This window comes from Onychostoma macrolepis, chromosome 14 (genome assembly GCF_012432095.1).
Source record: "Onychostoma macrolepis isolate SWU-2019 chromosome 14, ASM1243209v1, whole genome shotgun sequence".
Lineage (NCBI taxonomy): Eukaryota > Metazoa > Chordata > Actinopteri > Cypriniformes > Cyprinidae > Onychostoma > Onychostoma macrolepis.
In genome coordinates this window covers 16,612,579-16,626,587 of record NC_081168.1, presented here as the reverse complement: position 1 = coordinate 16,626,587, position 14,009 = coordinate 16,612,579, and the positions used below count along the sequence as shown (strand labels likewise).

At 35.5% G+C, this 14,009-nt stretch overlaps 1 protein-coding gene across 1 annotated transcript; it reads left to right on the top strand.

The window, feature by feature from the left end:
• Positions 1–3,801: 3,801 nt before the first annotated feature.
• LOC131553935 (galactose-specific lectin nattectin-like) lies at positions 3,802–5,839 on the top strand. The gene is made up of 6 exons (XM_058798917.1): positions 3,802–3,861; positions 3,962–4,055; positions 4,571–4,650; positions 4,746–4,868; positions 5,011–5,119; positions 5,580–5,839. Exons 2-6 carry the CDS (start codon positions 3,998–4,000, stop codon positions 5,645–5,647), a joined length of 438 nt encoding a protein of 145 aa, XP_058654900.1. The 5' UTR covers positions 3,802–3,861; positions 3,962–3,997; the 3' UTR covers positions 5,648–5,839.
• Positions 5,840–14,009: the final 8,170 nt, after the last annotated feature.

Below are 14,009 nucleotides of genomic sequence, written 5' to 3'. Positions count from 1 at the left end.
AGGTTCTAGTAATTATACGGGCAGCTGAATTCTGGACCAATTGAAGCTTATGAAGAAGTTTATGGGGTAGCCCAAAAAGAAGGGAGTTACAATAATCAATGCGTGAGGTAACTGGAGCATGTACAAGAGTAGCTGTTGAATTTGGTGTGAGGAATAGACGAAGATGACTAATGTTCCGTAAATGAAAATATGCAGACCGAGTGATATTGTTCACATGCTTTCCAAAAGATAAAGTACTGTCGAGGACGACACCCAGTCTTTTAACCTGAGTAGATGAGCAGATTATAGAGTTATCAATAGAGAGAGAAAAATTATTGGACTTTGATAAGTTAGATTTTGTACCAACAAGGAGAACTTCAGTTTTATCAGTATTTAGCTTAAGAAAATTACGTGAAAACCAGGATTTAATCTCTTCTAAGCAACCTAAAAGAGAGGAAGAAAGAAGGGTAGAATTTGGTTTAGAGGACAAATAGAGCTGGGTGTCGTCAGCATAGCAATGAAAATTATTGCCATATTTCCTAAACATGTGACCAAGGGGTAGTAGATAAATAATAAATAAAACAGGGCCCAAAACAGAGCCTTGAGGGACACCAGTTGTAACAGGTGAAATGTAAGATTTGAAATTTTTAAGTTGAATAAACTGATTGCGCCCAGAAAGATAGGATCTGAACCAACTAAGAGGGACGCCAGTAATACTTATGGAGTGGAGTCTATCTAGGAGAACTTGATGAGAAATTGTATCAAAAGCTGCGCTTAAATCGAGTAGAATAAGTATAGTTAAAAGTCCAGAGTCGGCTGACATCAGCAAATCATTAACAACTTTAACCATGGCTGTCTCTGTACTATGCAAAGGGCGGAAACCGGATTGGAATTTTTCGAACAAACTATTTTTTAAAAGATGATAGTGAACCTGAGATGCAACAACTTTTTCCAGGATTTTTGAAAGAAAAGGTAAATTGGAAATTGGACGAAAGTTGGAAAAATTATTAGGGTCGGCTCCCTGTTTCTTAAGTCTTGGAGTAATAACAGCAACCTTAAAAGATGAAGGTACCACACCAGAGGTGAGAGACGAGTGTATGATATCAGTTACTATATCAGATAGAGAAGAAAAACAAGCTTTGACCAGGTGAGTAGGGAGTGGATCTAACAGGCAAGTGGAAGACTTGGATTGTTTGATAAGACCTGATATTTCATCAATAGTTGGAAGTTCAAAACTGTTAAGTAGACACAGAAGAGAATCGTGGGACGGTAAGTACAACAGATCAGATGTTGCATTATTTTGAAGAGTTAATTGTTGATGAATATTTTCAATTTTAGTAGTAAAAAAGGTCATTAATTTATCACATTAATTTATGTTGCCAGTAAGTTACTGTAATTAAGATTTACAGTAGCAAACTATTTGATTTATCAGTATACTACAGTAATTAATTCATTTTAATATAGATTTCATTAGATTTTATAATTTTTATATAAAATTCATTTTATTTTTACTCTACATAGGTACTACTGGCATTCAATTAAAACAGACACAATAACAAAATATAAAATTCTTCATTTAAAACATTGCATGTATAACAGTTAAAAATACAGACTTCCAATGCTGGAACAGTGCATCTTCACCATTTCTCCTGTCTTAGGACGTTTTGCAGTGCATTATGTTGTGTCCTCTGGATTCATCCTCACAAAGAATCTTTAGGCAACAGAAACATAATGAGGAAAAAAGACAAACAGCCAAAGACAAACATCTGCAAAACCCAGGTGCTGCTCCAAAACGTGGCCACCACCTTTGCTCACCATCCACTTTGACAGAAATGTCTTCTCTGAAAAACAATTAGAAATAGCACATTTTTAAAAGGCAAACCTCATACAGAATACACAAATCTCTCAAAACCATAGTTGTTCTCTTACCATGCTTGTCAGTCGCAGGTTGGCTGGCCTGCTCATGTCTTTCTTGATGCTTCATTGCAGTTAAAACACAAATACAAAAAATGCAGTAAATCTTAATTTCCATTAAAAACTATAACAAACTAATTCTAAAACTAGAAAGGCAGCTAGCCATAAAACTAGTTTAACTTAGCTAACATAGGATTTTATTTTCTCAGTAGGCTAACGTTACTGGCCAATAACTACTAACACCTGAACTAAATTTCACATTAGTTAACCTAATGTTAATATAAGATAAGTGTTGCTCGTTAAAAACTATTTTAATTCGGTAACTTAATTCAATAAGATGACAAGTTGTTTGAAACGGTAAAGTTCTGTAACTGCCATGTTGACGAGTAAATGTTACTATGGGTTAAACTGGTGTGCAAAAATCTGACACAAACACCCAGACAAACGTACATACTGTATATTTTTACCTTGCTTGCTGGTCTTATTCTCTTGTAAGGTGCATCGACACACTGCGCAGATGTTCTCCGGAGCTCTTCCACTCTAGCGGGTTCATCCTGGGCAAAAACCCGCGGCCCTGCCCCGCTGCTTCCGTGTCTTCCTCGGACGCGAGCGGCATGGCGCGACTCGACTCGACAATAGACAACAATATAGAACCCATTATATATATTATCTACAGTGGATGCGGACAGTAAAGTGATGACCCGGTATATTTCTGACTTGTAGATGTACTCCAAGCGCTCGCGCTGTTTCTGACATGAAGTACAAACGGATTTTCCAATCATTAGAAGCGATGTAACACATCCTGTAGTCAGTCCCAAGCTGTTGCGGCGTTGTAGATACGGTGTAGGGTAAATTGTGTCGATCCAAATGTAAGAAATGAGGAAAATAAAACAACCCCAGTATAATGGCGCCAAAGAGACCGTTACAGTAGTATACAGCAATTTAAAAAAATACAGTCTCTGTATGTGGGGTCTGACATCACAGAAAATTCCCATGATGCAAAGGGTATTACAGTTATTTATTGTAAAGGGAATTTGCAGTATTACACTGGGTGATATACAGTAAATAACTGTGGGAATTACGGAAATGTCTTTTTAAAGATGCTGATTTCATTTTCCAGCAGGATTTGGCACCTGTCCACACTGCCAAAAGCACCAAAAGTTGATTAAATGACCATGGTGTTGGTGTGCTTGACTGGCCAGCAAACTCACCAGACCTGAACCCCATAGAGAATCTATGGGGTATTGTCAAGAGGAAAATGATAAACAAGAGACCAAAAAATGCAGATGAGCTGAAGGCCACTGTCAAAGAAACCTGGGCTTCCATACCACCTCAGCAGTGCCACAAACTGATCACCTCCATGCCACGCCGAACTGAGGCAGTAATTAAAGCAAAAGGAGCCCCTACCAAGTATTGAGTACATATACAGTAAATGAACATACTTTCCAGAAGGCCAACAATTCACTAAAAATGTTTTTTTTATTGGTCTTATGAAGTATTCTAATTTGTTGAGCTGAATTACTGAAATAAATGAACTTTTCCACGACATTCTAATTTATTGAGATGCACCTGTATATGTGATTAGTGACCTGAAATCAGTTTAGGCTAATACAATATTACAATTGCGTCCTGAAAATTTATGAATGTGAGTTTGGTTTCCTGAATTATTATTATTATTATTATTATTATTATTGTTTAATAGGAATTAACTGTTATTAATATATTCATATTTTGAGTTCTATTTCAAAACTTTCTCAATTATCATGCAACATTTTGCAACAGAAGATTGCGGTCTTGTGTGTAGGTTGTGTTTTGTGAAACCTTGATGATCCACTGATAAATTATTCAGCTTGTAAGAATTTTGTAATATGGTCGATAGTGGTTTTTTTTTTTTAGGTAGACATACACTCATCTGCTATATAAAAAGTCAAAGATCTGCACTGAGAAACAGTGTACAGCAAGCTCTCTGTTAGTATTACCAAAATAATACACCAATTAAAACATTTACAATAGCATCAACATAATATTTATATTCAGATATGTATAATGTTTTTCATTGTTGTTTCAGATGTGCAGTATTCCTGGCTGATTTGAGTGAGAAACAATGGGAGTCTGGACTGTCTGTGTGTCTCTGTGTCTGCTCTTTGCTCTGAATGCTTCAGGTGAGATGCATCATGACAATACTGCAGAATTTACTGAACATCCCTAAATACCATTACTGAATTTTCACTGACCTTCAGTGTTTTATTATCTGACCTTTAACATTAGAACAACTGGTATAAAATTCCCATGTTGTTCAGTTTAGTTTTCCCAGAGCTTAATAACGGCTTCTTTTGGAATAATTTCCACTGGCAGAGAAACATTGCTGTTTTGCTCAATATCATTAACATGGCTGAGAAACAAGGCTGCTAACATTCAGTACAAAAACACTCTTCCTCAAGTTGTATTGCTTAATTGAACCAAATATATTGCCCTGCAAATCAAAACACATCATCAAAAAAGTAGTAAATGTTGCATGTGAAGGAAGGTTGCATTGTGCTTTGGTCTTGTATAAATAGAAATGGGTGACAAAGTGATAAAGAGATGGTCTATGTTCATTTTTGTTAATAGATATATAATGCAATTAATTAATGATCACATAACTTGCAATAAAACAAACCACATCTTGATGTAACAGCCTGTCAGAGTGGGTGGACTCGATATGGACGTACATGCTTCAAGGTTTTTAACAATCCAATGTCCTGGAAGGATGCAGAGGTATGAAATACTCAACAACATCTGACAGAAAAGTATAAATATATTTTTTTCTATCTATCTAATAGCTGTTTCTCCTCATGTCATACTCTCCTCAGCTGACGTGCTTGAATCATGGTGGGAACCTTGCCTCTGTACACAGTAACCAGGAGTATGCCACCTTAAAGCTCATGATCTCAAGTTCAAAATCATACTGGATAGGAGGCTATGATGCTGTTTCAGTATGTTATTATGTTGCTAATTTATTTACTTTTTGTTGTTGTTTGTGCTGTTGTCCAAGATGAATATGTAACAATTTACTGTCTAATATTAAATCAACAAAATTACACAGAGATGTTAATATTTGTGCTCTTCTGTTCACAGGAGGGAACGTGGTTGTGGAGTGATGGATCCAAAATGAATTTCAAACTTTGGAACCCTAACGAACCCAACAACCTACATGGCGAGCACTGCATGCAGATGAACTTTGGAGGTAAATAATTTGAATGATGTGAGCGTCATTTCATGCTTTCAGTTCTGGACAGTTAATTAAGTATTGTATGTTCACTCCCCTAGAACTAGACTTTCTCTATTTGCCTTTCTAAATATAAGCATTATAGTTAACACTTTAGTATAGGTACCAATTCTCACTATTAACTAGTTGCTTGTTATCAGGCCTATTATTAACATATTGGCTGTTTATTAGTACTTATAAAGCATTTATTCTACACGACCATATTCTTCATCCCTAATCCATTAATCCAATACCTAAATTTAACAACTACCTTACTAACTATTAAAGCAGCAAATTAGAAGTTTAATGAGGCAAAGGTTGTAGTTAATGGTTTGTTAATAGCGAAAATTGGACCTTAAAATAAAGTGTGACCGTATTACGATGCTAATGCCTGTATAATTATTTGTATATTAAAACATCTTTTTCTTTCTCATAACAGCCAAAAGAAATTGGAATGACCAAAAATGTGCAGTCAAGATACCATTTGTGTGTGCCATTTTTCGCTGATCTCTTTCCTGTTAAATCAGAAGTGGCATGCCTGTTCAATCTTATTTTTTATTGTTTCAAACATTTTTAATATAGTGCAAAATGTACCAAAATGACTGATTCTAAGTTCAGTTGCAATTTTGCTTTGCACAGATGATGCCTCTGTGTCTTTCTTTCTTTCTTTCTGTAACTCAATAAATCAAATAGCATTCATTTATTGTCCTGAAAATCTATTGCACCACAAATGGGGACACAAACAGTCATTGAAATAAAACTCCAAGAAGAGTTTTTCTGTGCAATTCATGTATCTTTTATGTTCTGGTCAATCAGGATTATCACAGGTTTTGTTCTTCAGCCTCTCCTGACTCACAAGTACTGCAGAGACACAAAACAATAGTGATACAGCTGAACATGTTCTCATAATGAATCGTGTTGTACACACCATTTCTCAAGCTCATGTTTATTTCTGCGATAAATAGTAAAGTGGAAGAGATAATCGGTCATGCCGATTGAACTGGGGTACATTTCCCAAAAGCATCGTTAACTATGGTTGTAATTTCCATTGAACTCTACTTGTAATGACGGAACTTGTGACCATAGTTGTTTTCAAGAAACGCACCTTTGAGGCACTAAAAAAAAATTAAAAGCTGAGACTTTTTTTTATGTCTTGAATGAGTGACAAATTGGGGAATAAAAGGTCATGCAATATTATGACAATTTCATACATTTGAATCCTACTGTATATTTTAGTAAGAGACTACATGTGATTAATAGAATAAGCAGACCCAACTCATTTTCATTATTCAAAATTCTTATTTCATTAAAAATTTTAAAAATATACAGATATACAGCTTGCTTTTTAATGTATATAAATGCTAAATTTAATTTGTATCACTGTAGCATCTCTAAACACATGCTAAAAGCGCTACCGATGTGGCTACTGGTGCTGCTTATGTAAAACCTCTGCCGTCTATATTTAAAAGGCATTGATATTTTTATGATCATAATGCTAGTTCCTGCCTCAGTCCACTTGTGATCGTATTTCCCTCTCAGTCCATTTGCGATCATGTTCCCATGGTCCTCCTCGCTCTAATTGCCGAGGGGCCTGGTGCAGTTCTAATTTGAATTTAAATTTTCAAGTTTAATACAAGTTAACAATACAAGTTTATTCTTTTCTTTCTAGTTTTTTTTTTTCGTCATGGTTAAAAAGTGAAAAATTAACGGATGCAAAAGTACAAGAACCGTACATGAACCGGATTCACAGGCTTGCATAAGATGTCAAAAAAAAAAAAAAAGAATCATGTTTTGATGGCTTGGTGTGTTTTCCTTCTCCCTTGATTTACAGTACATTGATGCCAATGAATATTCAAGTAAAAACTTTTTTTTTCTTCTATTCCTGCTATAGCAAATAACACCTGTAACCATAGTGACTGAATAAAGTAAATATCAAAGATGGTGACTTGCTGGAAACACCTTTATTAACCTTCACTGAAAAATGAGTCAAGCTTGTTTATTTTCCCAGTCAACTTTGACTTTTCACATGCTGCTTCAGTTCACACACACAAAAGCCGTCTTTTCAGAACATGTCTGATCATTCCAGTTGCCATCTGTTGCAAGAAAGAAAGAAAAAACAACAAAAAACCTGTTGTTTTCATCTCTTTTTGTATTATGAATAAACGCAAACATTCATATTTATTTACATTAAACATTACATTAAACATATTATTCACATAAATATTCATTTTTATTTATGGTAGACACAGAATTATTAGTATCTGATGTCTAGAGAAAAATCTGCAACAATGTTTTGATAAACGTCTAAATTCAACAAATTGGGGAAGAAATTTTAGCTTCACCAGAAATATGACATGTAGCAGTATCTACGAAACTGTTAATTTATGGTTTAACATAATTGACATTGATGGAACATTTATAATATTCTTTCATGAGTATTAAAAGCAGTTACTTTCATAGTTCATCTCAAGGCAGTCCTCAATGTCCTTATTGGGTTCTCCAGGAGCCCATATTTGGAAGTTAAATTTGGATCCATCACTCCAGAGCCAAACTCCCTCCTGTGAAAAGAAAAGAGCAAAACGGCCATTTTGTTTTGCACAGCAAACATGGCTTAATTTTATATTTAATTAAAGATGACTCCTGATACTTTATCCTACTTTATAAATGCCAGAAATCCAAACAGAAAAATGAACAGAACATATTTTGCATAAAGAAAGTATTTCATTGAAAATTGTTTAAATAGATGTTTTTGATTTACTATTTTCCAAAGACATTTTCTAAGAGAAGGACATAAGGACTACTGTTAACTGCAGGAATCCATGAATCCAGATGAAGGAATCCATATTAGAAGCTGCCCTCTCATAACAGTTCAGTTTTTCAGAGTGTTAAAAAAATGGAAGCATCTACTTTATGTGGACCAGTCACTGTCACAGGCTACAATATAACGAATTTGGTATTTGTTGCAGCTTTATAAGCTTTGTAATTTCATTAAACAGATATTTTGACAAATATCATATATAAACATTCTCTTTCTTTGGCACACTTCTCATAAAACTATTTTACAGTTTGTTTCATACAACTAAATTAGAAAATGTTTCTATTTATTTCCTATAATAACACATTGACATGATAAACGCAAAGCAGCTCTGGTGCAGACTTTTATTTACACAGATCCGAAGTTTATCTAAAACCTTCAGGAATTTCTTTCAGGAAGTACACATCTGATATAAACAATGCAACTGCTTCATATTTATTGAGTTCTACTTGAACATTAGTAAAGAAAGTCAGAGAGAATTGGTTAAATTAGTAGATCAAAAAATGAAAAATGATTACAAACATGCAGCCTTTCAATTCAGAAGACATTAACTGATGGAGTGGTGTGGATTATTGTGATGTTTTTATTAGCTGCTTGAACTCTCATTCCGACGGCACCCATTCATCACTGCAGAGGATCTAATGGTGAGCAAATGATGTAAAGCTAAATTTCTTTAAATATTTTCTGATGAAAAAACAAACTCATCTTAATCTTGGACTGACTGGGGGTAAGTATTGTCGTAAGTAGTATTGTCATTTTTGGGTGAACTATTCCTTTAATGTAAGAGAATAAGAGATTCAAAATTTAACAAAAGACTTAAATGCACACAAAAGCCATTTTCCAATCACAGGTGTAGTCATTCCAGTTTCCCGAGGCTATAGCAGGAAAAAAAAAAATATAAGTATTCGGATAAAATATAATACAGCTAATTCTATTAGTTCTAAGCATTTCATAAACGCTAGGTGTAGTTAAAATGCAGTTCTACATTCGGCTGGTTATTTGAATTGAGGTTACTATGGTCCTACAAGACTGTATAAAACTGTCAAAAATAGTCATAATATTTCATGAACATTAAAAACTCTTACTGCCATAGTTCATCCCAAGACAGTGCTCACTGTTGTAATTATCTGGTTGGTCAGGAGCCCATAGCTCTAGGTTCATTTTGGACCCATCACTCCAGAGCCATGTTCACCTCCTGCGAACAGAACACCGAAAAGTACACTCAGTTTCCATCACACACCTTCGTGGCATTATTTCATATTTATAAAGCTAAAACATGCTCACACTGATCACTTGGATCACAGGTACATAATAAGACAGCATTAATGGTTATGTATCTAAAATGTGTTCGTGTTTAGAAACTGCCCAGTAAAACTAACATGCAAATGTATCAGCTGTATCCTCATTAAAACAAAATCTTTATTAAATGCCAAGACAAAACTAAAAAACAAAAAAAAAAAAAAAAAACATGACCATTGACAAACACACTAAACAAATGTATTTAAAAAAAAAAAATAAATAAAAAAAATAAGGTAAATTAAAATATTAGTTCACTTCCAGAATAAAAATGTCCTAATAATTTACCCACCCCATGTCACCCAAGATGTCCTTGTCTTTCTTATTTTTAGTTGAAAAGAAATTGAGGTTTTTGAGGAAAACATTCCAGGTTTTTCTCCATATAGTGGACTTCAAATGGTTGCCAACTAGCTGAAGGTCCCAGCCAAGGAACAAGGGTCTTGTCTAGTGGAAAAATCTGTCATTTAAAATAAAATAAAAAACATAAAAATGTATAATTTTTTTTTTTTATCACAAATGCTTGTCTTGCACTAGCTCAACCTCATGCATTATGTAATCATGCACACGTGATGTAAGCAGATTAACCAAACCAGTGTTTACAAAGCGAACATGCAAAGAAAGGCAAACACCCTTTACTAGTGCAAGATGAGCATTTGTGGTTAAAAAGTATATCAATTTAATTTTTTTAGAAAATGACCAATAATTTTACCAGATAAGACCCTTATTCCTCAGCTGGGATTGTGTAGAGCCCTTTGAAGCTGCACTGAAAAAATATTATTCACTTTCCTCAATTTTTAAGTTAAGTCAACTTATCACTTTTACAGTGTGGAGAAAAATCCTGAAATGTCTTCCTCATAAATCTTAATTTCTATTTGACTGACGAAAGAAAGGCATGAACATCTTGGATGAAAAAAACGAGCTCTACTTTCAAGGACTGTTAAAATTAATCATACTTTTTGTTGAATTATTATTATTAAATGTAGTTCACTGTTTATTTTAATAGATGTATAATGAATAATAATAATAATAAAATCGAAATATTTTACAGCTAATTCTATTAGTTCTAAGCATTTCATAAACGCTAGGTGTAGTTAAAATGCAGTTCTACATTCGGCTGGTTATTTGAATTGAGGTTACTATGGTCCTACAAGACTGTATAAAACTGTCAAAAATAGTCATAATATTTCATGAACATTAAAAACTCTTACTGCCATAGTTCATCCCAAGACAGTGCTCACTGTTGTAATTATCTGGTTGGTCAGGAGCCCATAGCTCTAGGTTCATTTTGGACCCATCACTCCAGAGCCATGTTCACCTCCTGCGAACAGAACACCGAAAAGTACACTCAGTTTCCATCACACACCTTCGTGGCATTATTTCATATTTATAAAGCTAAAACATGCTCACACTGATCACTTGGATCACAGGTACATAATAAGACAGCATTAATGGTTATGTATCTAAAATGTGTTCGTGTTTAGAAACTGCCCAGTAAAACTAACATGCAAATGTATCAGCTGTATCCTCATTAAAACAAAATCTTTATTAAATGCCAAGACAAAACTAAAAAACAAAAAAAAAAAAAAAAAACATGACCATTGACAAACACACTAAACAAATGTATTTAAAAAAAAAAATAAAATAAAAAAAAATAAGGTAAATTAAAATATTAGTTCACTTCCAGAATAAAAATGTCCTAATAATTTACCCACCCCCATGTCACCCAAGATGTCCTTGTCTTTCTTATTTTTAGTTGAAAAGAAATTGAGGTTTTTGAGGAAAACATTCCAGGTTTTTTCTCCATATAGTGGACTTCAAATGGTTGCCAACTAGCTGAAGGTCCCAGCCAAGGAACAAGGGTCTTGTCTAGTGGAAAAATCTGTCATTTAAAATAAATAAAAAACATAAAAATGTATAATTTTTTTTTTTTTTATCACAAATGCTTGTCTTGCACTAGCTCAACCTCATGCATTATGTAATCATGCACACGTGATGTAAGCAGATTAACCAAACCAGTGTTTACAAAGCGAACATGCAAAGAAAGGCAAACACCCTTTACTAGTGCAAGATGAGCATTTGTGGTTAAAAAGTATATCAATTTAATTTTTTTTTTAGAAAATGACCAATAATTTTACCAGATAAGACCCTTATTCCTCAGCTGGGATTGTGTAGAGCCCTTTGAAGCTGCACTGAAAAAAAATATTATTCACTTTCCTCAATTTTTTTAAGTTAAGTCAACTTATCACTTTTTACAGTGTGGAGAAAAATCCTGAAATGTCTTCCTCATAAATCTTAATTTCTATTTGACTGACGAAAGAAAGGCATGAACATCTTGGATGAAAAAAAACGAGCTCTACTTTCAAGGACTGTTAAAATTAATCATACTTTTTGTTGAATTATTATTATTAAATGTAGTTCACTGTTTATTTTAATAGATGTATAATGAATAATAATAATAATAAAATCGAAATATTTTACATTTATTCATTTTATTCACATCTCTTGTCTAATTTGTTTAATTAGAATTTTTAATTCTAAAGTGGTGTTTAGTGTGTTGTTAAAAGGAAATGTTAAGTAGTTTCAAAATAAAATCGCATAACTTTACTCACTCAACCATGTCACGCAAGGTGTGAAGGTCTGCTTTTAAAATAACCAGGTCTGCGTTTCCCAAAAGAATCAGACCTAATGCCGCCTTCACGTTCTATCGGAAATTTGATAATTCTCACTATTGAAGTTGTGATTACGAAATGGAAGAGCGTTCATGTTTACCTATGAAACTCGTATTTAAGATAATTCCGAGAGCACTTGAAGGCAGCATTAGAAACGTTAGTGTGTGTGGTTTTGGTGGGATTATGATTAGGATATAGTGTTCCCAAAATAAGCCCCTTAAAAAGAAATACAGTGGCAAAACTGAACCAGCAGAAGTAATATAGGACAAGTTCATATTACATTTACATTTACATTTAGTCATTTAGCAGACGCTTTTATCCAAAGCGACTTACAATTGGGGAATACATCGAGCGATTAATCTTGAAGAGGCAGTCAGACATACGAAGTGCTTGCAACACCAAGTCTCAGACATTGTTCAAATAAATACAAACTACCAAAGGAAGGAATAAGTAAAGATAATTTTTTTTTTTTTTTTTTTTTTAAGTTTAGGATGAAGTCAAGTGCTGTCGAAAGAGATGAGTTTTCAGTTGTTGCTTGAAGATTGACAGGGATCCAGCATTCCGGATAGAGGTGGGAAGATCGTTCCACCAGCCAGGAATGGTGAATGAGAATGATCTAGAGAGTGATTTTGCGCCTCTCTGTGATGGTATCACGAGGCGTCGCTCACTAGCAGATCTCAGATTTCTGGAGGGGATGTAGTTTGTTAATAGAGAGTGCAAGTAAACGGGTGCTGAGCCAGTGGTTGTTCTATATGCAAGCATCAGTGTCTTGAACTTGATGCGAGCCGTGATTGGTAGCCAGTGCAGGAGATAAAGAGAGGTGTAACATGGGCTCTTTTGGGCTCGTTGAAGACCAGTCGTGCCGCTGCATTCTGAATCATTTGTAGAGGTTTGACTGTATTAGACGGAAGTCCAGCCAGAAGAGCATTGCAATAGTCCAGCCTAGAAATGACAAGGGCCTGGACAAGAAGTTGTGCAGCATGCTCTGTCAGAAAGGGCCTGATCTTTCTGATGTTATATAGTGCAAACCTGCAAGATCGAGCAGTTTTGTAATGTGGTCTTTGAAGGTCAGCTGATCATCAAAGATTACACCAAGATTTCTGACCGAAGTTGATGGGGTTATTGTTGATGAACCTAACTGGATCGTGAAGTCATGCTGTAGAGTCGGAGTGGCAGGGAGGACAAGAAGCTCAGTCTTTGCCAGGTTGAGCTGCAGGTGATGTTCTTTCATCCATGCCGAGATGTCCGCCAGGCAACCTGAGATCCTTGCAGTTACCGTTGGATCATCTGGTTGAAAAGAGAGGTAGAGCTGTGTGTCATCAGCGTAGCAATGGTATGAGAATCCATGTGCCTGTATGATGGGACCCAGTGATGTAGTGTATGTGGAGAAGAGGAGGGTCCAAGAACTGATCCCTGAGGAACCCCAGTGACCAGTGTATGTGCTTTGGATACCTCACCTCCCAGGCCACCCTGAAAGACCTACCAGTGAGATAGGATTCAAACCAGCGAAGTGGAATGCCAGAGATGCCCAGTGATGAGAGGGTGGACAGGAGTATCTGATGATTGACAGTGTCAAAAGCGGCAGATAGGTCCAGCAGAATGAGGACTGATGATTTGGAATGGGCTTTTGCAATTCGCAGGGCTTCAGTGACCGAGAGAAGCGCAGTCTCAGTTGAATGGCCCTCCTGAAACCTGACTGTTTAGCATCCAGTTTGTCGTTCTGTGAAAGAAACAGTGAGACTTGGTTGAAGACAACTCGTTCAAGTGTTTTCGCTATGAACGGAAGGAGAGAGACAGGTCTGTAGTTTTCTATAAGAGAAGTGTTTAATGTAGGTTTTTTGAGCAGTGGGGTTACCCGAGCCTGCTTGAACGCAATGGGGAAGTTACCTGTGAGTAGGGATGTGTTGATGATGTGTGTGAGTGCAGGTAAGAGTGTGGGTGAGATTGCTTGGAGAAGGTGTGAGGGGATTGGGTCAAGAGGACATGTTGTAGGATGGTTGGAGAGGAGAAGCTTGGATACTTCAGCTTCAGTGAGTGGACAGAAAGAAAAGATGGGAGTTTTAGCAGTGGATGTGGTAGGGTGAGGGTC